Source organism: Barbus barbus (genome assembly GCF_936440315.1).
Source record: "Barbus barbus genome assembly, chromosome: 5".
NCBI classification, from domain to species: domain Eukaryota; kingdom Metazoa; phylum Chordata; class Actinopteri; order Cypriniformes; family Cyprinidae; genus Barbus; species Barbus barbus.
In genome coordinates, this window is record NC_136733.1 from 41,330,225 (window position 1) to 41,357,503 (window position 27,279).

At 40.1% G+C, this 27,279-nt stretch overlaps 1 protein-coding gene across 1 annotated transcript in view; it reads left to right on the forward strand.

Annotated features, from left to right (window-relative positions):
• Positions 1 to 27,279, forward strand: part of LOC306869533 (mediator of RNA polymerase II transcription subunit 13-like) — a gene marked incomplete at its 5' end in the record, with an annotated part of 102,165 nt that overhangs the window by 16,965 nt on the left and 57,921 nt on the right. Inside the window, 9 exon segments of the mRNA XM_079416286.1 lie at positions 418 to 652; positions 15,053 to 15,137; positions 15,507 to 15,590; positions 19,671 to 19,810; positions 20,437 to 20,631; positions 21,475 to 21,597; positions 25,244 to 25,373; positions 25,443 to 25,511; positions 26,632 to 27,135. Coding sequence (XP_079272412.1) covers positions 418 to 652; positions 15,053 to 15,137; positions 15,507 to 15,590; positions 19,671 to 19,810; positions 20,437 to 20,631; positions 21,475 to 21,597; positions 25,244 to 25,373; positions 25,443 to 25,511; positions 26,632 to 27,135 — 1,565 coding nt within the window.

The window sequence follows — 27,279 nt, forward strand, 5'->3', positions numbered from 1 at the left end:
CAACTATTTGAAAATCTGGAATCTGAGGGAGCAAAAAAATCTAAATATTGAGAAAATCTCCTTTAAAGTTGTTCATATGAAGCAATGCATATTACTAATCAAAAATTAAGTTTTGATATATTTACAGAATATCTTCATGGAACATGATCTTAATATCCTGATGATTTTTGTCATAAAAGAGAAATGTATAATTATGATCCATACAATGTATTGTTGGCTATGCTACAAATATACCTGTGTTACTCATGACTGCTTCTGTGCTGCAGGGACACATATTATGTTATAAATGGCACCTGACATGTGCAGGCGTTGTGAATGAAGTGTTAGATCACATTTCCAGATGAAGGAGGTTGATTGTTTGATGAGATGACTCCAGTGCGGGTGATTGCTGATGGTCAAATGTTGTGTTCTGCGTAGGCCGAGCTGACGGGCATCAAATGGCGCTGCTACAGCTCCGGCGGTCTGCCCAACGGGCCACTGATCTCCACTCCGGCGCAGGACGACCCGGTTCTGCACAGCTTCATGCAGTGCCTGCAAGCAAACCTGCTGTGTGTGTGGAGACGCAAGAGCAAACCCCACGCCAAAGAGCTCTGGATCTTCTGGTGGGGAGAAGAACCGAACCTGAGGGACATCATCCACCACGAGCTGGAGGGTGAGACCGCAACACCAGCAACCACATAGCAACAGCTGCCATGTAACACCCTTAGCTGTGGCATACTTTTAAACAGAGTACTTATTATGCAACTTATGCTGCATTCACGTGCTATTGGAATTATCTTAAATACGAACTTCCAAGTCAGAAATTGGACATGAACGGCCTTAGAGAGGCCTTATTGGCCATTTTCCGACTAGGAAAACTCGTATTTAAGGTAATTCCAATAGCACGTGAATGAAGCATAATACACTGTAAATACTGCAGTATATTAAAAAGTACTATAATACAAAGCACTACACTGCAAAAATAATTTTCTTACTTAGTATTTTTATCTTGTTTTCTAGTATTAATATCCAAACATTTTTTAATCAAGATGCATTCACATGACAAGTAAAATGACTTGTGACTTGTTTTCTAAAAAAAAATTATCAAAATTTTGTTAGTTTTTGCTTAAAACAAGCACAAATATGGGGTTAGAAAAATTTTCTTAAAGGCTAAACAAGAATATTTTTCTTTCCCCACTGGAAGATATTTTTTCTTGTTTTAAGCGAAAACTAACAACATTTTGATAATTTTGTTTTACAAGAACTCTTCTACATAACATACAGTGAACTCTTCTACATAACATACAGTGGTGTGAAAGGTTTTGCCCCTTTCCTGTTTTGTATTTTTTGCATATATGTCACACTTGAATGATTCAGATCATCAAACAAATTTTAATATTACACAAATATAGCCAGAGTAAATACAAAATGCAGTTTTGAAATAATGATTTCATTTATTAAGGGAAAAAAGCTGTCCAAACCTGCCTGGCACTACATGAAAAAGTAATTGCCCCCTAAATCTAATAACTGGTTGTGACACCCTTTACAGCAACAACTGCAATCAAGCGTTTGCTATGACTGGCAATGAGTCTTTCACAGCGCTGTGGAGGAATTCTGGCCCACTCTTCTTTGCAGAATTGTTGTAATTCAGCCACACTGGAGGGTTTTCGAGCATGAAAGGACTGTTTAAGGTCATGCCACAGCATCTCAATCAGATGTAAGTCCGGACTTTGACTTGGCCACTCCAAAACCTTAATTTTGTTTTTCTTGAGCCATTCAGAGGTGGATTGCTGGTGTGTTTAGGATCATTGTCCTGCTGCATAACCCAAGTGCGCTTGAGCTTGAGGTCACAAACTGACCGACCGGACATTCTCCTTCAGGATTTTCTGATCGAGTGCAGAATTCATGGTTCCATCAGTTATGGAAGTCATCCAGGTCCTGAATCTGCACAGCAGCCCCAGACCATCACACTACCACCACCATGTTTGACTGTTGGTATGATCTTCTTTTTATGAAATGCTATGTTGGTTTTATGCCAGATGTAATGGGACACACACCTTCCAGAAAGTTCAACTTTTGTCTCATCAGTCCACAGAATATTTGCCCAAAAGTCTTGGGGATAATCAATATATTTTTTTTGGCAAATGTGAGACAAGCCTTTGTGTACTTTATGGTCAGCAATGGCTTTTTGCCTTGGAACTCTCCCATGGATGCCTTTTTACCCAGTCTCTTTCGTTTTGTTGAATCATGAACACTGACCTTAATTGAGGCAAGTGAGGCCTGCAGGTGTTTAGATGTTGTTCTGGGTAATTTTATGACCTCCTGGATGAGTCGTCGTTGTGCTCTTGGAGTAATTTTGGTAGGCCGGCCACTCCTGGGAAGGTTCACCACTGTTCCAAGCAGGGGCGTCATGCACTCATTATTTTTGAGGGGGCACGAGTGGGGGGGTCTGTTTTTTTTTTTTCATTAATAAGTGAAATCATAATTTAAAAACTGCATTTTGTATTTACTTGCATTATCTTTGTGTAATCTTAAAATTAGTTTGATCTGAAGGGGGCAGAAACCTTTTCACAGCACTGTATGTATATATATATATATATATATATATGTATGTATATTATAGGAGCCATGTAAACATTTATGTGTGATGTCATGTGATCATGGGAAAATTTGGGAGTGCCACTAATTATGTGAGAATTAAAGCAGCTGTTGTGAGGAGAGGAAGGGAGGAAGAGAAGGGGGTGAGTGTGGGAGCACACATTTTTTGTTGACCGTAAATTCATCAAACTTCCTTGATTCAAAAATGATCGTCAAATGCCTCAAGAAGTCTTTCATTGTACATTTTTGGTGGATCAAAATAAACCTCAAGATGCAATGGGAAAAGATGATTGACGCGTCACAAGTTATTCCGCACTCAGCTCCTGCGGCTTTGGTTGGCTTTTATGCCGCTATATATATATATATATATATATATATATATATGTATGTATGTATTCATGTGTGTGTATTTATATATACATAACAAATATACACAGCACATACTCATATATTGTGTAAATAAAAACTTTTATTTTGGATGCAATAAATCACAATTAATCATTTGACAGCAATACCTCAAAGTAAAATTTAATAATTGTGTTAATAAACATGAAAATGTCTCTTTTTAAGTACACTTAATTTACCTTTTACTTCATTAATGTTATATCATCTGTAAGTAATATTATATTATCAGTAAGTTTTTATATATATTTTTAAAATTTGAAGTACGTGAAAAGTGCGTGTTTGATATATTAAGCACACTTATTTTTAAGAGTGTGTTTGTGTCAGAGATCTCATGGCTTGAGTTTTTTCCTGATCAATCAGGGATGATGTTGTTTTAAAGCAGACAGCGGTGTGTGTGTGTGTTTATGTTACAGTTGTGTTTTATGCATGCAGTGTCGAATCGTTTGATGGTTATTATCTCACTGAATGTTATGATGCATTCACATAGTGTCAGCATTAACGCTTCTGGTTTAGTTTGAAGGGTGTCGTGATGCGCTGCTGAGCTGGATTGTGAATGCCGTGTAGGAGCGGTTGTGTTGAGATCTGAACGCACCACTGTGACACACAAACTCCTCTGTGTCTGTTGTTTTCTCATCTTTTGCGTTACTCTTTCACATCTGAGCCATTCCCAAATATCATCTACTATTTTCACTTTTTCTTCTCAGCAGAATCCGCTCTGAAATGATTGTTTCAGCAGAATCATAAATCATCCTGTGCTGATGATTGATGGAGAAATTCTCTGGCTTTTATTACGCTGTGTTTCATATTAAAGATCCGCGAGCGAGTGCTGCTGTGAGATCTGGGCGGTTTGAGAGCCACACCTGTCAGAAAATGCTTGTCACAGATTTTATTGGAGTTATTATGTGACTGGAGCCGCAGTAGATGATGGGTTTTCACCCATAATCAGTCATATAGCAGAATCATATGCATCATTTACACACACAGGAATATTGCGTCACTCGCTGAGATGTTTTGAACTGTCAAGGAGAATCTGACGTCTGCTGGTAACTGTTCACAGGACTTCCTGGTTTTTCTGGGCATGACCGCAGTCCTTTCCTGTTTATGCTTCAGTGCATCTGAATGGAAGGAATGAATGAGTTGAGAGTTAAAGCGTCATTGTCTGAGTCATGAATGAGAAAGCACGGTAACACTGTTTGCTGGAGTGATTTCTCTGCACAGAAAAGCGTTATTTCCTCAAACAGCAGAAACACTCACAGACGTGAGCGGTTCCTTCTCTGCTCATATGCTATTATACAAATGACCTCTGATAGACAATGGACTTGGATATTAGTAAAAAGCATCTTAATGTTAGATTTGTTTCAGCTTTTGTCTTCTCCAGATGTTAACTGATGGACTGGAGTGGTGTGCATTACTTGTGATGTTTTTATCAGCTGTTTGGACTCTTAGAGGAAAGTTGTGTTTGCTTCTCTTCTACATCGAGTCAACACACCCTTGTAAGACACTGCCTGGACTGTTTTGGCATAAACAAATTTAACAACCAAACATTTCTACACAAATAAACAAACACCAGTGCATTCTGACACAGAACTTAAAAACACCATGAATGATGTCAGCGACAGACATTTCTAAACAAGCTATATGATTGATCTTATGTCCCTATAATACAGTGCTTCATAACCTTTTTGATTTCAAAGCTCTCTACTATTCACAACAGTATTCAACTGATTAATTATCAGGAAAATAAACCTGCAAATAATTTGAAGGATTAAAAATTATATATGGCTTACTCACAAGTTTTATCTAAGGAAGCAAAAATGTATATTCATTATAAAATGTCCATGGCATTTTTACAAATTACTGTGGATTATTAGTATCATGTAAACAACACAAGAGCCTATGAACATAGTGAGACCTGGGGCCAGTTGCATAAACTAAAATAGCCTCTTTGTTAAGACAGTGTCTTAAGTACGAGTTTCACCCACTAGTACTTAGCCAAAGGGAAATCAGCCTTATTTTTGGATTAAATTTAGACTAATCTAAAAATATGAACAGTTTTAAAGAAAAATAGGATGACTAACTTGTAAGACTAGTCTAAATCTTTTATGCAGCCGGCCCCTGGAGCAGGAGTCATTCATATGCATGTTGTCATTGAGTCGATGTAGCGCCGCTCTCAGCGCTGCAGCTTTTCATGACTTCAGTGAGGAGAACACAGGCTTCATGATGGGAACAGATTCTTCTTTCTGTAAATCAAAGGAGACGCCTGAATGAAGAGCTGCTGCTGATCAGTGCGGTTTGACTCCTGATGCGTCCGTCTCTTCTGTTCACCGCTCTTCATCAGCCAGCAAGCATTTCTGACAGCGCAGTCCAGTCATGATCCAGTGATCCAATGTGTGTGATTGTGAGGTTTTCCTGAGAGGATCTGATGCGGATGTATCGTGATGTTGAGCAGAGAGAGAGTGAGGGAGTTTCTGGGGATTCCTACAGTTTGGCCCACACTTTCCAAAAAATGACTCGTGCATGCAAAAATCAAACAACAGCTTGAGACGTGTGAATGAGTTCTGTGAAAGCTGGAGGTGTGTGATCATCATCAGAAAGTCAACACTTCAGACGTGATTTTATTGATGAATGTGCTGTCAGACTGAATTCATGTGATCATACAAAGCAGTTATGATTCTTTCACTGAATTACACAAACCAGCCCGCATGAGCAAACATTTACATGATCTTTTATGGCATTTTATTGTACCCTTTGTGATACTGCTGTCAGTGGCACATTAGTAGTGATGATAGGCAGACAAACAGACAGACAGAGAGATGGACAAACAGACAGACAGATAGACACAGACAGACGGACAGACAGACAGACAGACAAACAGACAAACGGACAGACAGACGGACAGACAGATGCATGGACGGACAGATAGACAAACAAACAGACGGACGGAGAGACGAACAGATGCATGGACAGATAGACGGACAGACAGATGCATGGACAGATAGACGGACAGACAGACAGAGAGATGGACAAACAGACGGACGGAGAGACGGACAGACAGACAGATGCATGGACGGACAGACAGACAGACAGACAAACAGACAGACAGAGAGATGGACAGACAGACGGACGGAGAGAAGGACAGACTGACAGATGCATGGACAGATAGACGGACAGACAGACAGATGCATGGACGGACAGACAGACAGACAGACAAACAGACGGACGGAGAGAAGGACAGACTGACAGATGCATGGACCGATAGACGGACAGACAGACAGATGCATGGACAGATAGACGGACAGACAGACAGATGCATGGACAGATAGACGGACAGACAGACAGATGCATGGACAGATAGACGGACAGACAGACAGACAGACAGAGAGATGGACAAACAGACGGACGGAGAGACGGACAGACAGACAGATGCATGGACGGACAGACAGACAGACAGACAAACAGACAGACAGAGAGATGGACAGACAGACAGATGCATGGACGGACATACAGATGAGCAGATGGACAAACAGGCCGATGTAAATATAGATGGACAGACAGAAAAACAGATGGACGGACAGATAGACACAGACAGACAGACAAACAGACAGACAGCGAGATGGACAAACAGACGGACGGAGAGAAGGGCAGACTGACAGATGCATGGACAGATAGACGGACAGACAGACAGATGCATGGACGGACAGACAGACAGACAGACAGACAGATGCATGGACGGACATACAGATGAGCAGATGGACAAACAGGCCGATGTAAATATAGATGGACAGACAGAAAAACAGATGGACGGACAGATAGAGAGAGACAGACTGACTGCTTCACGAACACAAACGAAACACAGCGGTTAGTAAAAACCTGATGTTTTGCTCAAAAATAGTGTTTAGTAAATGGGTTAAACTGTTGGCATCAAGTTTCTTGTTCTCAGCTGCAAGACATCAAAATGTTGCTATGGTTACCACTGTGGAATCATAAATTTTACGAGTGGCGTTTGAAGCACACACACACTTGATCAGTGAGGTATTCAGACGCTGTGAGTGTGTGGTGTGTGTGGTCTCTGCTGCTCAGTGTATTGATCAGACAGACTGGAGACTTGCTGGCATCGGCTGCAGGAGTCAATAGCAGCTTTGTGTGCAGCGGCGCCACCAGTGGCCAGACTGAGGCGACCCAGTTCAGTCACTGCTCATTTGTGTTGAGCGGAGAGAGAGACGTGTGAACTCACTCAGGATCTGAAGCGTGCAAGATCATTCGTCAGTGGAAGGAATAACAGCTTGAATGATTGCTGCAGGTTCCAAACAAGCTTTGTAGTTCAGGCCTAAAGTCTCTTACAGCACTAAATAAACTAATCGGAGCCCTCGTGCGCTTACAGTATCACGCTTTCAGTGAATGTACAGCGATCCAGAAACCACCAATCACTTACTGATCTTGTCTGTGTGGAGTTACTGTATTTTGTGTCATGCTCATGTAAAGACACTGTGACGAGTGGGGCGGGGCCTCGCTCCGTTCCCACGGCTCTCGGCCCCGCCCACTTATCACAGACACATAGTGATGCACCAACTCAAAAAATTATTGGCTGGATAAAAAAGGTTTTAACTGAAATGGTTTTGTAGGGCTGAAATCATTGATCAAAAATGATGCAAGAACAGCAATATGTAAAACTTCTTTGACTGAAATGTTGAGTGCAAAAAATCATCAGGTGAGAATACAACACCCTGAACAACATGTTGGGTTCACTTAACCTCTAATGTAATTAGCTAAATTACTACCAAAATTGGTTTCCAACTAAATAAAACAGTGTTTCTGTAAAATATGAATGCCAGTGCATGGTGTCAGACGGCAGAAAGAGAGCAGATGCACACAGAGGCGTAGCATTTTGAAGAGGCCCCTGAGGGCTGATCATTTAAATAATCAGAAATGTTAATATTAGTTTCTTTTTACACTGAGTGCGAATAGCCCATCTTGTTGGCAGAGACTATTTATAGTAACTCCGGCCACCAGTGTCTGATGGGATAGACAGCATTACATAAGACACACGATTCGCAGTAGAAACAGAGGCACAAGACGCAAGGCGATCAGTCGTAACTTTTGACGCGATCGACCTGAGTTTGAATCCACCTTTTGCCAAACTTGTTCTTCTCCCTTTTCCCATCACATATCGGATCATAAAGATTTTATTTTCAATAAAAATTATATATATATTCAAAAAGTGTAAATTAAGTGCCTTACAGGCAGGTTTAGGGTTAGGTGTAGGGAGGCAGTGCTTTATTGTCCCATTAAGACAGCATCCATTTATTGCATACTGTTTTATAATGTACTACAGTACTAAAGTGCAGATATCTGCCACTATTTGCACTATTTACACTATTGCATATCTAACTAGCTACTATTTACACTTATTGCAAAGAAAATACATAGTGTTTCTACATAGTGTAAATACAATCTATTGTATCACATGATCCACATGTAGCGTGTAGATCTCATCACGTGCATGTGTGTGTGTGTGTGTGTGTGTGTGAGCTACAGGTACAGACTGTCAGATCTTCATTCAATACTGCTCGTCCGTCTGTCTGTCTCCATTCAAACCAGTACAGAGTGACAGACTGTGTGTGTACGCGAGTGTGTGAGTGTGTTCTTCGGCTGTGTTGCCATGGTTACGAGAAAATTCTGGCGAGTAAGGAAATTTCATTCAGTCTGCTGTGAAGCATCAGCAGCGCAGGAGATGATGGAGAGCCGCTGGCGTCTGTTCTCCTGTCATTGAGCGTCTGCTGGATAGAGATTCTCCAAACCTCAGCTCAGTGCTTTATGCATCTATCAGCTTCTAACTTTCGCTTAGAATGGCCTACACAAACAAACTCCTTTTTATTCTCTGATGCTTTGCCTCATGGTGAGTTGAAGTTGGGGGCTTCACTTCCACTTGATTAGATCAGTTTATCAAAAATAATCTTATTTCTCAGAGCTTCACCAGCATGTATTAAAAGCTTTTTGATATTTTTCACAGTGGCTGTATGTTTGCAGTGATATGATTGACTGATATTCAGGTGTGTGACAGCGTCACCTACTGGTCAGTCCGTCGCCTGTGGTCAGTGCTGCTTTCAGATAAACTGCTCTAAACATTCATGTCTCAAGCTCCACCGTGTTCCTTTCCACTGATTTGAAAGCTTTCACATACTGTTGTTTAGCTTTTTTCTTGCTCTTCCTTTGTTCCAGTTTGTCTCGTCTTCACACATGAGCAGATGCTTTTCAACACATTTCTCTAGAAATGCTGTAACATGCCAATGAAATTTAATTTAACACCTACTGGTTAAGAGTTAGATGATCAAAATTTTTTACTACAGCCTCAGAAAGTATTTGGACCCTTAAAGTGCCAAATTTAAATGTACATATGTCATTGCATTAAACATCAAAACAAGTGCCATATATTTTTAAAAAATATAGTGCAAGCACGCTTCGGAGAATAAAGTTTTCAAAATATAAAGCAATAGATATATTGAGACCAAAAGTCTTTGAAGAAATGTTTTAAATTATTTCAAAATTTCAGAACAAAATAAAAATGATATTGAAGAATTAACTAACTAACTAACTAAATGGACTGCGACTGAGCTTACAGAACTGGGCTTATACTACTTAACACCCCACTTATAAATGTTGCTGGGAAATACAATTTCATAAAAACATCAATGGCCAATTTGCATAAACAAGGCCTATTTAAAATTCAGAACAAAATAAAATGTTTGGTCTAAAATTAATGAAATATAATGTAAAATTATAGTAAAGTAATGCTTTATAATCATAAGTGCTGAGCTGCTGATTTGTCTGTAATTGTTCAGACACAAAAAGTCCTTAAACATAAAAAAAAAAAACTTTGAACAGCAAAATAGTTTTTTTTTAACATAAAAGTAGTTACCAATTATCCAATGGGCCTTTTTCCATCACAGGGTTAGTAAAATGTATAACTCTTCATATATTTGTGGTCATATCACAAATTTTGTTTAAGGTTGCCTAAAAACGTCCCTGCTCTCCCCTGTATCCACTCAGAATCAGCTCTAGACCAGCTGCTAAAATCATCTCCAGAGCATCTCAGAAAAGTGACATTCATTCATTTATTAGCACAGGGGTCCTCAACTCTGATCAAGGTCCTCAGGATCACTAGAAAGCTGCTGTCAGGTAAGTTTGATCACGGCTGGAGCTGAACTCTGCAGGAATATGGACCTCGAGGGCCAGAGCTGAGAACCCCTGCATTAGCAGATGCTGCTTTGATTAGGTGTTTAGTATCTGATGTTACCGTGTGTTTGGCCCTGTTTGGCTGTCTTTCAGCTGGAAGTTTTCTCTTATTTTGTATGAATATGGGCATCTGACATGCCGTTCAGGGGCCTCATGGGCCCTTCAGAACAGACATTGAGGGCTGCGGCTGCTGATGAGGCATCTAAATGCTCGTGAGATGAGATGCGATGACAGATGAGCAACACACGCTAACACACCCTGTGTGTGCTCTCTGTCATTAGACATTGAGTCTAAGCAGGCATTCAGAGAATGTGACAGGGAGAAGATCAATTATGTTCAACATGAACTGAAGAGGAGTTTAAAACAGGCCAAAGTAGACTATAAAAAGAAAGTCGAAAGGAAGTTGCAGCAAGAAAACATCAAAGAACTGTGGAGAGGCATGAGAAATATCACTGGCTATAAGAAGAACAGCCAGATAAATAGAGGGTTATGTGGACAGGGCCAATGAGTTTAACCTGTTTTACAGCAGGTTTGATGGAGCTGCCGGTGGCTGTCCAGCCTCAAATGGATCTATTACTACTCCTTGTAGTCACTCTCTTTCTACAGCAGCTATAAGCCTCTCTGTTATTCAATCATATACTGCTTATTTACTCTGCGGTTCATCTGCTGCTTGTAATGTTGGGGCAACTTCCTACAAACCTTGCCCACTCTCCTCATCTCCCTCCTCCTCCCCCCTCCATCATCTTTCTACAAACCGGGCTCCCCACCTGCCTCCCCCTCCTCCTGCCATTCTCCAACAACTTTCTACGAGCCTGGCTCCCCCTCTTCTTATTCTTCCCTGACTTTTACAGTAGAAGAGGTGAGGTCAGAGCTTGGAAGGATGCACGCAGGGAAAGCAGTGGGCCCAGATGCCGTGTGTCAGAGAGTACTGAAGGCATGTGCAGCACAATTGGCTTATCCTCTGCAGAGGATTTTCAATCTAAGCCTACGGACAGGGAAGGTGCCAATTTTGTGCAAAATGACATGTATGGTGCCTGTACCTAAATCAACACGCCCAAAAGAAATTAAGGATTTCAGACCGGTTTTGCTCACCACGCATATTATGAAAACCATGGAGCATCTATTTCTACGCTCCTTAAGATCAGTGACTGCATTTGCACAGGATTCCCTTCAGTTCGCTTATCAGGAACGTATTGGAGTGAAGATATGGTCTTGTACATGCTGCATTGGGCCTATTCCTACTCGGAGGAGCGAGAGGCTGTTATGTGAGGATCATGTATTTTGACTTTTCAAGTGCATTTAATACTATCTGGCCATCCATCCTGAAAGATAAACTTGAGTGCATGGGGGTGAATCCTTTGTTTATGAACTGGATATCTGACTATCTGACAGGACGGCCACAATTTGTCGGATTGACGAACTGTGTTTCTGATACAGTGCTGAGCAGTGTTGGGGCACCACAGGGGATTGTTTTAGCCCCATTCTTGTTCACTCTATTTACATCAGATTTTAAATACAACTCGGATTCCTGCCATATACAGAAATATTCTGATGATACAGTAATTGTGGCATGTATAAGGGATATTAGGGAAATGCCTTCAGTGACTGGAGTAATGAGAACTGTCTTCTTCAAGATTTCAAGATTCAAGATTTGTTTTTATTCGTCACATACATAATTATACAGAGTATAACCAGCAGTGAAATGTAAGTGTAAGTTCTTCTGAACACCACGAAGACTAAGGAGTTGGTCTTGAATTTTCGCAGATATAAAATACATCTACAGCCTGTTTGTATACGGGGTGAGGACATTGAGGTGGTACAGTCCTACAAGTATCTGGGTGTGTACCTGGATTATAAATTGGACTGGTCCCTAAATACGGATGCCCTTTACAAAAAAGGGCAAAGCCGCCTCTTCTGCCTTAGGAGGCTCAGGTCCTTTGGTGTCTGCGGTGAAATGCTGATAATGTTCTACCAGTCAACTGTAGCGAGTGTTCTCTTTTATGCTGCAGTCTGTTAGGGAGGCAACATGATGGACAGAAATAACATGCGGTTGGACAAACTGGTTGAAAAAGCCAGCTGTGTGCTTGGCAGGAGCTTGGACTGTGTGGGATGGGTAGTGGAGAGATGTATGAGGAGAAAACCGAAGGCAATACTGGACAACGCTAAACATCCTCTCTACAACATCTTGATTAGTCAGAGGAGCAGGTGCAGTGGACGATTTATCTCACTGCGCGGTAGAACCGAGAGGTTCAGAAGATCCTTTATCCCTATGGTCATCAGACTGTTTAACAGTTCTTGAAATGTTTGTATAAAGTTTAAGAACAATCGTTTTATTTTTATTTAGATATTTATCTAATGTGTATATGTGTGTGTGTGTTTGTGTTTGTGTTCAAGTTTATTTGTTTACGATACAAATCGTTGCAAAGCAGCTCTACAGGAAATGAAGTTTTCACAATAGATTTATATATTGCAGAACCTTAATATATTTAACTTATGGCAACATTTGGTAATTCTATGTTGTCTGAGCGTTGGCATCCTCTGAGGTCCTCTGAGGGGTTGGCATCATCTTTTCTCAGGTGTTTGGTCATCTCAGATCATTTAAGGGTTGGATCCAGACTGAAGCTTCTGTAATTACTAGTTACCACGGGATGTTAATCAACAGAGAAACAAATGGAGACATAATTAGCGTAGCTGCTGTTCCATCTAAGCAAAAATGATTTGTTCAACCCAAGCTAAAGAATAATAATAATGTACATTTGATCAGATATAACTGCAGTACAAGATTATAAGATGCATTATGTGAATGCTTGGCTAAAGAGATGTGTCTTTAATCTAGATTTAAACAGAGAGAGTGTGTCTGAACCCCGAACATTATCAGGAAGGCTATTCCAGAGTTTGGGAGCCAAATGTGAAAAAGCTCTACCTCCTTCAGAGGACTTTGCTGTCCTAGGTACTACCAAAAGTCCAGAGTTTTGCGACCTTAGGGAGTGGGTTGGATTGTAGCGTGGTAGAAGACGAGTTAGGTACGCAGGAGCTAAACCATTTAGGGCCTTATAGGCAAGTAATAATATTTTGTAACTGATGCAGAACTTAATAGGTAGGCAGTGCAGAGACTGTAAATTGGGGTAATATGATCATATTTTCTTGACCTGGTAAGAACTCTAGCCGCTGCATTTTGGACTATCTGTAGCTTGTTTATTGAAGATGCAGGACAACCAGCTAGCAGTGCATTACAATAGTCCAGTCTAGAGGTCATGAATGCATGAACTAGCTTTTCTGCATCAGAAACAGGTAGCATGTTTCGAAGCTTGGCAATGTTTCTAAAGCCCTATTCGCACGGGATTAGTATTATCTGGGGACCATGTGTGATTTTGAAATTACCCCCCCACGTCTGAATTTCGTGTGGTGCATTCGCACGGGATAAGCGAAGCCTGTGATTTTACTGGAAATTACTGATTTATCTCCGGAAACCCGGATGTCAAGACTTTGAGAGTCCCGTTCTATGGTCCAGATGGATAAAAAAAGAAAGAAACTAATATAGTTTTGTGCCCCGTGTCATTTACATTTCACCAGGTTAAAATAATATCTCAAGCTTTATGCTTGATTTATTTGTAACGCATTAAACCTTTTCAGCTTTCTCTTTCTGCAAATTGTATGGTGTAGCGATATGACAGCACCCAAAATACTATCAAACACTCAAACGCAGCTCCATTCTTTGCGAAAAATGGATAAAAAGGCGCACAGGAAACAAAAACCTTGAAAAATTATATACGACCCACCAAATTCTGGCCAAATCACAGAGATGCCGATTCGCACGGGACTAATATTATCACAGGACCTCGGTGTTCGGCGAAATATGGTAGGTCATTTGCGGGGGAATTTTTACTTTACAAATTACAGACATGGCCGATTCGCACAGGATTAAGATCACAGACAACCTCTGCAATTATTACAAATGACTGGAGGTCACCAGATAATACTAATCCCGTGCGAATAGGGCTTTAGATGGAATAATGCTGTTTTTGTAACATGGGAAATATGATTTTCAAAGGACAAGTTGCTGTCTAATATAACACCCAGATTTTTGACTTTAGAGGACGTAACAGTGCATCCATCTAGTTGCAAATTGTAATCCAAGAGATTCTGTTTACTGTTTTTTGGTCCAATAAGTAATATCTCTGTCTTATCTGAATTTAATAGGAGGAAGTTATTGGTCATCCAATCTTACATTTTATACACAATCTATTAGCTTAGTTTAGAAGTTTCATCTGGTCTTGTTGAGATATATAGTTGAGTATCATCAGCATAACAATGAAAACTAATCCCGTATTTTCTAATAATATTACCAAGAGGCAACATGTATATTGAAAATAGCAGAGGACCTAGGACAGATCCTTGTGGTACTCCATACTTTACTGGTGATAATTGAGATGACTCCCCATTTAAATGAACAAAGTGGTAGCGATCGGACAGGTAGGATCTAAACCATCTTAAAGCCTGCCCTTGAATACCAGTATAGTTTTGTAATCGATCTATGAGTATATCATGGTCTATACTGTCGAACGCAGCACTAAGATCAAGTAATACTAGCAATGAGATGCAGCCTTGGTCGTCATTTGTAATTTTAACAAGAGCAGTTTCTGTACTATGGTGAGGCCTGAAACCTGACTGAAATTCTTCATAGAGATATTTTTTTTGCAAGAAGGAGCACAATTGAGCAGACACAACTTTTTCTAAAATTTTAGACACAAACGGAAGATTTGAAATGGGGCTGTAATTTGTCAGTTCATTAGAATGTAGTGGTGATGAACTGCTGTGTTGTGGGATTGTTTTGCAGTGGTGGAGGAGGGATTGTGGGAATGTGGCCTGTCGTATGAGTGCCGGACGCTGCTTTTCAAGGCCATTCACAATCTGCTGGAAAGGTACACGTTCATACTGTACATGCTCATACTGTACACATATACTGTACACACATTCACACTATACACACATTCATACTGTACATGCTCATACTGTACGTTGTCACACTGTACACTTACATTCATATTATACACATATTCCTACTACTACTACTACACACACACACATTATACATAATACTAGCTCCATTAATTTGCTCATAATGTCCATAATTTCTTCATCCTCTTGCTGGTTTTGCTCATAATGAAGCATTTGTGAGGAGATACAGTATTCAGTACAGTATGTGCACACGCGTTTCTGTTGTTTAATTCATTGATGCATTGCTGTTCTTTTTATTTATAAACCTGGAATGACTTGTTTTTAATTTACAGATGTTTGATGGATAAAGATTTTGTCCGCATTGGGAAGTGGTTTGTCAAACCGTACAGGATGGAGGAGAAACCCCTCAGCAGCAGGTGAGCGTCTTCATCAGCAAGCCTTTCTGCACGATTGTGTTGCTGCCGCAGAAAAACTCCAATCATCATTGATTATGAATACCTCACAACAAACTCCTCAGAGGAGACACTTTCACAGCAGCAGACGCCGCGCCAGATGAGTGGTTTAGTACACTTTAGCATACTTACTCCGGGAATAATACATTTTAGAAATAATACATCTTGAAAGTGATTGTCAGACCTCTGTTGTGTGTGTCTTGTGTTTCCACGTGCTCCCTGTGTTTCCATGCCCATATTTGGTTTGTTTCCTCTCCTCATTTGATGTCATTACTAGTTTATTCTGTTCCAGCCGTGTTCGTCTGATTATCCCTGATATTTAAGTCCTGTCTGTGTTGTGATATGTCGTCTGGTCTACTCGTTACCCACGGTGTTTCCTGTTTGTAAGCCTTGCCTTGTCCTGCCATGTCTTGTCTTTAGTCTTCAGTAAAGACTATATTTTGAGTTACATCCTCGTCTGCGTGTTCCTTGTTCCTCCCTGCTGTGTGCACCGTGACAGAAGACCAGACCATACAGTAAGCGTCGTCCCTTCACGTCGTTTTGTTTTGTGCAGTTTTTCTAGTGTTTTGTTGTTTCTGAGTTTTGCTCGCCGTTCGCGGGAGTTACGCCGCGGTCCGTGGGGAAAGCCCACCCACCATCCGCGCCCCCCCCCCCCCAAGTCATGCCGCCGTTCGCGGGAGTCAAGCCCACCGCATCGCCGCTGACTCAATGCCCGCCGGCTCACCGTCCCCGCTGTTCGCGGGAGATCACGCCGCCGTTCGCGGCTCACCGACCCCGCCGTTAGCGGGGTATCATGCGGACGGTGATCTCCCGCGAACGGCGGGGTCAAGTTTGGCCGCCGTATTGACCAGACAGTGACCAAGGTCTTTTTAACATTTTTTCAGTGTGTTTAGCCGGAGGGCTCCTGATACCCCCGAGCTGCCCCTTGGAATTTTTTTTTGGGGGGGTAGAAGGGTTCCGGCTGGAGTGGCCGGACTGAGGAATGAGGCCACGGCCACGAAGACCACCTCGGCCTTCGGCTGTCTGTTCTGCGCTGGAGGCCCCGTCCGGTGTATGTATCTGTGTCTTTCCTGAGGGGCCTCCAGAGCGCCCACCCCCCCTGCCTGATGGAACTGTTTAGGCTCGGGACGAGCCTTTTGAGAGGGGGGAGTTATGTCAGACCTCTGTTGTGTGTGTCTTGTGTTTCCACGTGCTCCCTGTGTTTCCATGCCCATATTTGGTTTGTTTCCTGTCCTCGTTTGATGTCATTAGTAGTTTATTCTGTTCCAGCCGTGTTCGTCTGATTATCCCTGATATTTAAGTCTTGTCTGTGTTGTGGTATGTCGTTTGGTCTACTCGTTACCCACGGTGTTTCCTGTTTGTAAGCCTTGCCTTGTCCTGCCATGTCTTGTCTTTAGTCTTCAGTAAAGACTATATTTTGAGTTACATCCTCGTCTGCGTGTTCCTTGTTCCTCCCTGCTGTGTGCACCGTGACAGTGATGGTTTTGGAACTCTAGCTGCTGCATTTTGAACCAGCTGGAGTTTGTTTATTAAACGTGCAGAGTAACCACCCAATAAAGCATTACAATAATTTAACCTTGAGGTCATGAACGCATGAATTAACGTTTCTGCATTTGCAATTGAGAGCATAGGTAGTAATTTAATTATATTTTTAAGATGGAAAAATGCGGTTTTACAAATGCTAGTAACTTGGCTTTCGAAGGAAAGATTGCTATCAAATAGCACACCTAGGATCCTAACTGATGACGAAGAATTTACAGAGCAGCCATCAAGTATTAGACAGTGATCTAGGTTATTATTTATGTCTGATAATTAACACCTCTGTTTTTCAGAATTTAACAGTAAGAAATTACTTGTCATCCAGTTTTTTTATATCAGTTACGCATTCCGTTAGTTTTGCAAATTGATATGTTTCGTAGGGCCACAAAGAAATATAGAGCTGGGTATCATCAGCATAACAGTGAAAGCTAACCCCGTGTTTCCTGATGATATCTCCCAAGGGTAACATGTAAAGTGTAAAAAGTAAAGGCCCTAGTACTGAACCTTGAGGTACTCCATACTGCACTTGTGATCGATATGATACCTCTTCATTTACTGCCACGAATTGATGGCGGTCAGATAAGTACGATTTGAACCATGCTAATGCTCTTTCTCTAATGCCAACATAATTTTCTAGTCTATTTAAAAGAATGTTGTGGTCGATAGTGTCGAACGCAGCATTAAGATCCAGTAGCACTAATAGAGAGATACAACCACGATCAGATGATAAAAGCAGGTCGTTTGTAACTCTAATGAGAGCAGTCTCAGTACTGTGATATGGTATAAAACCTGACTGGAAATCCTCACATATATCATTTTTCTCTAAGAAGGAATATAATTGTGAGGATACTACCTTTTCTAGTATCTTTGACAGAACAGGGAGATTCGAGATCGGTCTGTAATTAATTAATTATTTTGGTCAAGTTGTTTTTTTTTTTTTTTTAATGAGAGGCTTAATAACAACCAGTTTGAAGGTTTTTGGGACATATCCTAATGACAATGATGAATTAATAATAGCCAAAAGAGGATCTATGACTTCTGGAAGCAGCTCTTTTAGTAGTTTAGATGGAATAGGGTCTAACATACATGTTGGTTTAGATAATTGAACAAGTTTATACAATTCTTCCTCTCCTATAGTAGAGAATGAGTGGAATTGTTCCTCAGGGGATCTATAGTGCACTATCTGATGCAATACTGTAGCTGACGGCTGCATGGTTACAATTTTATCTCTAATAGTTTCGATCTTGGAAGTAAAGTAGTTCATAAAGTCATTACAATTGTGCTGTTGGGAAATCTCTGCACCTGCTGATGTTATATATATATTTTAATTAAGCCACTGTATTGAATAAATACCTGGGGTTATGTTTGTTTTCTTCTAAAAGAGATGAAAAGTAATCAGATCTAGCAGTTTTTAAGGCTTTTCTGTAAGAGAAAGTACTTTCTCGCATGCAACACAAAATACCTCCAGTTTTGTTTTCCTCCATCTGCGCTCCATTTTCCAGGCTGCTCTCTTTACGGCCCGAGTGTGTTCATTATACCACGGTGTTGGACTCTTTTCCTTAATCTTCCTTAAGCGTAAAGGAGCAACCGTATCTAAAGTGCTAGAAAATAGAGAGTCCATAGTTTCTGTTACATCATCAAGTTTTTTTCTGCGCTGTTGGATATGCTGAGGAAGATAAGTCAGGAAGATTTTTTAAAAAGCAGTCTTTTGTGGTAGAAGTGATTGTTGTACCATATTTGTAACAAGGAGTAGAATTTACAGTATTAGCTATATGGAATTTACACAAGACTAGATAATGATCTGAGATATCATCACTTTGCTGCAGAATTCCAACACCATTAACATCAGTTCCATGTGACAGTATTAAATCTAGAGTATGATTTAGACAATGAGTAGGTCCTGACACGTGTTGTCTAACCCTGATAGAGTTCAGAATGTCTTTGAATGCTGATCCCAATACATCTTTTTCATTGTCAAAATGGATACTAAAATCACCAACAATTAAAACTTTATCTGCAGACAGCACTAACTCTGATAGAAAATCAGCAAATTCTTTAATAAAGTCTGTGTGGTGCCCTGGTGGCCTGTAAACAGTAGCCAGTACAAACATCACAGGGGATTAATCAAGTCAAGTCAATATTATTTGTATAGCACTTTTAACAATGCAAATTGTGTCAAAGCAGCTTTACATCGGCTTGATATAAAGCTGGGTGGCTTTATATCAGCTTTACACTTGTTTACACTTGTTTCTTTGCATAATGTTGTATGAAGCACCATTACTTCAAAGGAATTATACTTGAAACCCGACCTCTGAGAAATACTGAAGATATTGCTATAAACTGTAGCAACACCTCCTACGTGGCTCATGTTTATAACAGTAATTTTGGGGGCTAGACTCGTTTATAGTAAACTGTCACCCTCTGCAGGCTGTGATGAACACACGCACATGTGGAGTGACAGTTTCACACGCTTCAGTCTGTTTAACTCTCTCTGTGTGTGTGCAGTGAGCACCTGTCGTGCTGCTTCTCGTTCTTCCTGCATGGCGACAGCAGTGTGTGCACCAGCGTGGAGGTTTCGCAGCATCAGCCGTTGCATCGCGTGACGGAGGAGCACATGTGTCTCGCTCGGAGCCGCTCACTGCAGGGTGCGTCCCATCATCCTCACTGCCTTCACTGTGCACGAACCCCCATCACACATGATGATGAGCATCTGTGTGTGTGTGTGTGTGTGTGTGTACCTGCATTTATCATGTTATGGGGACCAAATGTTGGGGACATTTTTTTGGTCCCCATGAGGAAACAAGCTTACAAATCATACAGAATTAAGTTTTTTGAAAATCTAAAAATACATAAAGGTTCCTGTAAGGGGTAGGTTTAGGTGTAGGGCAACAGAATATACAGTTTGTACAGTATAAAAACCATTACGCCTATGAAGAGTCCCCATAAAACATGGAAACACAACATGTCTGTGTGTGTGTGTGTGTGTGTGTGACATATGGGGACACAAATGTGTATAATGACATGGGTATGGCATAGGTATTACAAGGAGAAGGTGATTTATGAGGACATTTCCTCATGTCCCCATTTTTCAAAAGGCTTATACATCATACAGAATGAGTTTTTTTGATATAGTAAAAATGCAGAAAGTTTTCTGTAAGGGGTAGGTTTAGGTGTAGGGCGATAGATAATATGGTTTGTACAGTATAAACACCATTACACCTATGAAGAGTCCCTACAATTCACAAAAACAAACGTGTGTGTGTGTGTGCAGTGGTCCTGAGTCCGTACGGTCTGTGTGGGACACTGACGGGCCAGGTGTTTAAGATGAGTGACCCTGCAGTGATGAAACTCATGGAGGACTGGAGTCATTTCTACCCCGTGGTGCTGAAACACAGAGAGACGGACTGCGAAGACAGTGACCTGACCGTTGACCCTCACAGTTACGCCGCACTCGAGGTCATCATAGGTCAGCACTTCATAACAACACAAGTGTCGTCATCAAACTCATTGGAAATATGTGTCTCTTAATACATTTCTGCAAAATGTACCAATACATGCGAATCGCTGCAGTTTCCAGTTGAAATAAACACTAGAGGCAGTGAAACTCTTGACAACTTTTATTCCTTTTCACACAAAGTATGATTTGCAGGTCCACAGTTTTGATTAGTAAAGCCTAATGTTCGCACAGTTACTTGAGGAATATCATGTTATGAATTCAAAACAATTTTAACATGTCGCGACATTTGAAAACTGATATCCAGCTTCATATTTATGGGTTTTAATATTCAGTAGGTTTGTTCAGTAGCTCACGCAGTATGGAGTTCGACTTCAGAGGTGAAGAGCTCGGGTACGAATCCCGTGAAACTAAGGTTCCACGAAACAGTTAACACCTGCATACAAGGAAGTTCAAACAGCACGGTTACATCAACAAATCCACTTTTATACCAGTTTTGCTTTTATTAACACTATCGGGTAGGTATAGGGTTGGGTTTGGTGCAGGGCATATTTCCAAAACTATAGAGCATTAACTTTAAACGACACTCCTGGATATTTGAATTATGAACATCACAGGACGTACCTGAAGCAACGTAATAAAAACACAGCAATACGTGCCTATATCAATGTTACAAAAATGTGCCAGGGTCACGTATTGAATGCATGTTTTAGTGCCACTCACCGGACATTTCACTTTGAAACTGCCTCGAAACGAGCAGTAAGGTACATAATAACGGTGTTGCAGAAATGTATTTAGAGGCACATATTTCCATTGAGCCTGGGTTGGTGTGTGTGTGTGTGTGTGTGTGTTCAGGAGGCGTGCGGATGGTTTACCCAGAAGCCTTAGTGCTGGTGGCTCAGAGTGACGCACCTGCGCAGGTGTCGGTCAGAGACTTGCCCTTCACCCCCCCCACCTCACCTGGACAGCCCTGCTCAGGTAACACTCCTGCCGCTGGACACTCTTACAAATACAGCTTCTTTACTGGCATCTGTGGTTCCATCAAGAACCTTTAACATCCATGAAACTTTTGTGGTATATGACAATTAATATTCATTAATGTCATTGATTTTACAGCATCAGATGGGAACAAAATGTCTACTGAATTGAGCCATAAAAATTACACTGTTATCATCTTCTGCTTTATAGCTGAATGGTATTTGTTCATAACCAGCATTGGGGAAAGTTACTTTGAAAAGTAATGCATTACAATATTGCATTACTCAATAAAAAGGCAATTAATTACGTTACTTAGTTACTTTTTATGGAAAGCAATGTGTTATGTTACTTTTGAGTTACTGTTTAAATCTGCGCAGGGTTTAAAAGTTCTTTTACAAATGTAAAGTTCTTTCACACCAAAAGTGAAGTGAATCCGCTTCAGACTGAAGGAGATGTAGATTCAGGTCTGTACAGCAGAGGACGCCGCTCAAACTAATCACATGAAGAATATGACACAGGAGAAAAAAGTTCAACACTATTCAGAAATAGGTCAAATGAAACACAAATGCCATTTTTCTTATTATTATGGTTGAATTGGATCATCGAAGGTCAGCAGCAAAGACATTGGTTAATAAAATGTCTTTAAAATTAAATACATAAATGATATTTGTCTTATTTAGCATATTTAATTATTGCAGGTTTGTATAATATTCTGAGTTTGTATTTGACTGTTTTTATTGATTGTGAGGAACACTGAATGTGTTTTAGTGCAGGTGAGATGAGTAAATACATGTTGATTTTTAGTCTAGAACTACAGTAAGATCATGTTGATATTTAGTATAGAACTACAGTAAGATCATGTTGACATTTAGTCTAGAACTACAGTAAGATCATGTAGATATCAAATACCAAGTAAATCAAATACAGTAAGATCATGTAGATATCAAATACCAAGATCATGTACAGTAAAATCATGTTGATATTTAGTCTAGAACTACAGTAAGATCATGTAGATATTTAGTCTAGAACTACAGTAAGATCATGTAGATATTTAGTCTAGAACTACAGTAAGATCATGTTGATATTTAGTCTAGAACTACAGTAAGATCATGTAGATATTTAGTCTAGAACTACAGTAAGATCATGTAGATATTTAGTCTAGAGCTACAGTAAGATCATGTTGATATTTAGTCTAGAACTACAGTAAGATCATGTAGATATTTAGTCTAGAACTACAGTAAGATCATGTTGATATTTAGTCTAGAACTACAGTAAGATCATGTTGATATTTAGTCTAGAACTACAGTAAGATCATGTTGATATTTAGTCTAGAACTACAGTAAGATCATGTAGATATTTAGTCTAGAGCTACAGTAAGATCATGTTGATATTTAGTCTAGAACTACAGTAAGATCATGTTGATATTTAGTCTAGAACTACAGTAAGATCATGTAGATATTTAGTCTAGAACTACAGTAAGATCATGTTGATATTTAGTCTAGAACTACAGTAAGATCATGTAGATATTTAGTCTAGAACTACAGTAAGATCATGTAGATATTTAGTCTAGAGCTACAGTAAGATCATGTTGATATTTAGTCTAGAACTACAGTAAGATCATGTTGATATTTAGTCTAGAACTACAGTAAGATCATGTTGATATTTAGTCTAGAACTACAGTAAGATCATGTAGATATTTAGTCTAGAACTACAGTAAGATCCTGTAGATATTTAGTCTAGAACTACAGTAAGATCATGTTGATATTTAGTCTAGATCTACAGTAAGATCATGTTGATATTTAGTCTAGAACTACAGTAAGATCATGTAGATATTTAGTCTAGAACTACAGTAAGATCCTGTAGATATTTAGTCTAGATCTACAGTAAGATCATGTAGATATTTAGTCTAGATCTACAGTAAGATCATGTAGATATTTAGTCTAGAACTACAGTAAGATCCTGTAGATATTTAGTCTAGATCTACAGTAAGATCATGTAGATATTTAGTCTAGATCTACAGTAAGATCCTGTAGATATTTAGTCTAGAACTACAGTAAGATCATGTTGATATTTAGTCTAGATCTACAGTAAGATCATGTTGATATTTAGTCTAGAACTACAGTAAGATCATGTAGATATTTAGTCTAGAACTACAGTAAGATCCTGTAGATATTTAGTCTAGAACTACAGTAAGATCCTGTAGATATTTAGTCTAGAACTACAGTAAGATCCTGTAGATATTTAGTCTAGATCTACAGTAAGATCCTGTAGATATTTAGTCTAGAACTACAGTAAGATCATGTAGATATTTAGTCTAGAACTACAGTAAGATCCTGTAGATATTTAGTCTAGAACTACAGTAAGATCATGTAGATATTTAGTCTAGAACTACAGTAAGATCCTGTAGATATTTAGTCTAGAACTACAGTAAGATCCTGTAGATATTTAGTCTAGATCTACAGTAAGATCATGTAGATATTTAGTCTAGAACTACAGTAAGATCATGTAGATATTTAGTCTAGAACTACAGTAAGATCCTGTAGATATTTAGTCTAGAACTACAGTAAGATCATGTTGATATTTAGTCTAGATCTACAGTAAGATCATGTTGATATTTAGTCTAGAACTACAGTAAGATCATGTAGATATTTAGTCTAGAACTACAGTAAGATCATGTTGATATTTAGTCTAGAACTACAGTAAGATCATGTTGATATTTAGTCTAGAACTACAGTAAGATCATGTTGATATTTAGTCTAGAACTACAGTAAGATCATGTTCACACACAACACTCTGCACTTACTCCTGATTTCTCTCAACACCAGAGCTGTCACTCAGTACATCAGAAACACAGCAACTGGAGTTAATTATCTGAAAAAGTAACTCAGACATACATTTACATTTATTCATTTAGCTGACGCTTTTATCCAAAGCGACTTACAATTGCTATATATGTCAGAGGTCGCACGCCTCTGGAGCAACTAGGGGTTAAGTGTCTTGCTCAGGGACACATTGGTGTCTCACAGTGGATTCGAACCCGGGTCTCTCACACCAAAGGCATGTGTCTTATCCACTGCGCCATCACCACCCCCTTTAATTTAGAAGACATGACCTTCTAAATTAAAAAGTAATGCTTATTACTTAATAAGAGTAATCTGATTACGTAACTCACGTTCATAACAGATGTATTTTTGCAACATTGACACTGTTACTGAACTGAACTGAATCAACATTGAACAGACTCAGTCTGAACAACAACTCTGCTGTCTTCTGTAGAGCTGCTTCTCAGCAGAATTTGGGTTTGTATCAAATTTGGTGAAGTTTGCATCATTGATTCTGTTAGTTTCCTCTTTATTTCTGCAAAGCTGCTTTGATCAATCTGTATTTTATAAAGCGCTATAGAAATAAAGGTGACTTGACTTTGCATTGCACAAAAAGTTCTTTATATTGAAAAAGTTTTTCTAGATTATTAAAATGTGCTTCAGTTTTTCTTCTTCAAAAAAATTTTTTTTTTGGGAATTTTTCACTGAAAAGTTCTTTGGGAACCAGAACTGGTTCTTCTACGGCATCGCTGTGAAAACACCCACATCTGCTCCATGTCATGCTCTTCAGATGCCTGTAATTGAAGTGTGTGTGTGATCTGCAGGAGACAGCGGCTATCAGGCAACTGCATCTAACGCTCCAAACGTCAGCCCACAGCCTTCTGGGAGGAAGCTGATGAATCAGATGCTTCATGAGGCCTGGAGGGAATGCTACGTCAGTCCTCTTCAGCTCAGGTGAGCTCTGCTGCTGCTGTGTGTGTGTATATGTGTGTGATGCACTAACCGGTGTGTTGTGTGATCCAGCAGCGGTCGCTCTCAGAGCGTGTGGGGATTCTCCAGCCCGAGTGATCCGGTTCCCTGCGGCTGCTCCAGGTGAGCCTACTCATCCATTCTCCATCTCCATCCCTCAGAAGCCTCTCAAATCACAATAAATCAATGCGGTCAGTAATCATATGACCACCCTTCACTTGCTTGAAAAAATGAATCGGGCTCAATCCCTCAATCGAAGCTTGGTTTTTAATGAAATCGCTTTTTAGTCCAACAAGGAAATTTTGATTTCTGAAACTTGCTGTGAGTTTTTATATTACAGTGAACTCTTATATGTCAAAACATTTGATTCTCAATGTATGAGCCAATTAATTTATCATTCATTTCAATCATAAGCAATCAGGAAAACATCCTGCTTCTTATTCATTCCCAATTCAGGTCCTGTATGAATATGTGACCCTAAAACACAAAACCAGTCATTTTTAAATTAAGATTTATACATCTGAAAACTGAATAAATAATCTTTCCATTGATGTATGGTTTGTTATGATAGGACAATATTTGGCTGAGATACAACTATTAGAAAATCTGGAATCTGAGGGAGCAAAAAAATCTAAATATTGAGAAAATCTCCTTTAAAGTTGTTCAAATGAAGTTCTTAGCAATGCATATTACTAATCAGAAATTAAGTTTTGATATATTTACGGTAAGAAATTTACAAAATATCTTCATGGAACATGATCTTAATATCCTAATGATTTTTGTCATAAAAGAGAAATGTATAATTTTGATCCATACAATGTATTGTTGTCTATTGCTACAAATATACCTGTGTTACTCATGACTGCTTTTGTGCTGCAGGGACACATATGAATATGACCTCATGATTGTGGCCACAGAGGTTTTGTGTGCTTGACCTTTGAGTATCTTTGGGTTCGGTAGAAAGATGAACACTTCAGTCAAATATTTCAACAGAATGTTATTAATATAAAACCCTCCAAATCACCGGCTACTCTCACTTCAGTCCCGAGCCGCAATAAATCTCAGCACATATGAAGAGAATCTCTGAGAACATGAACCTCAAAATCATCAAAACTTTCTTAAACCGTATACTCAAAATGATATTTCAGAGTTGGACTTTTCTTGAACTATATGCAGTGTCCTTCCCAGTGAGCTCGGTTGTGGTTTGAGGTCTGGATCTCTTTCTGTGTGTTTGATGCTGTAGGTTGAAGCAGCAGCAGATGAACGGCATGAGCTCATCCACCGGCTCCATCCCTCCGTCCTCCACCCAGAAACACAAGTCAGTCGAAAAGCCAGATAAACCCGAGAAAGGCCCCAAACGTGCGTCTCTGATCCCGTTCCACCACCGCGAGTGTGACTCCGTGCCTCCGTCTGACTGCAAATACTCCAAACCTCCGAGAAGAGCCCCGGAGTGTCTCCTTCATTCTCCCGGATCACCGCAGCCACCCACGCTGAGCCCCCACCCACTGGTGCCGGGTCCCGAGCCAACCGAGGCCCCTGTGTGTCTGGAGGGGCCGCGGGGCCCCGTGCATGTGGAGACAAGGGAAAGCCTGCAGAACGGGTCGCCTCCGGCCATAAAGGACATCGCTGGAGAGTGGTGGAGAAGATACAAGATTCCCACCGCAGGCAAGATGGAGTTTAAACCTCCGGATCTTTGCTGCGATTCAGACGAGAACCGGCCGGAGAACGAAGGAGCCGCACTCAAGAGGTACAAACACACAACAGGACAGAAACACGCTAAACAATGCCAGTTCAGTTCATCTTTATTTAGTTGCAGCATACAAGCATATCACATAAGACAACACAAAACACAATACAAAAAACACACTCAGTCTCCTTCCTTCAAAAGTTT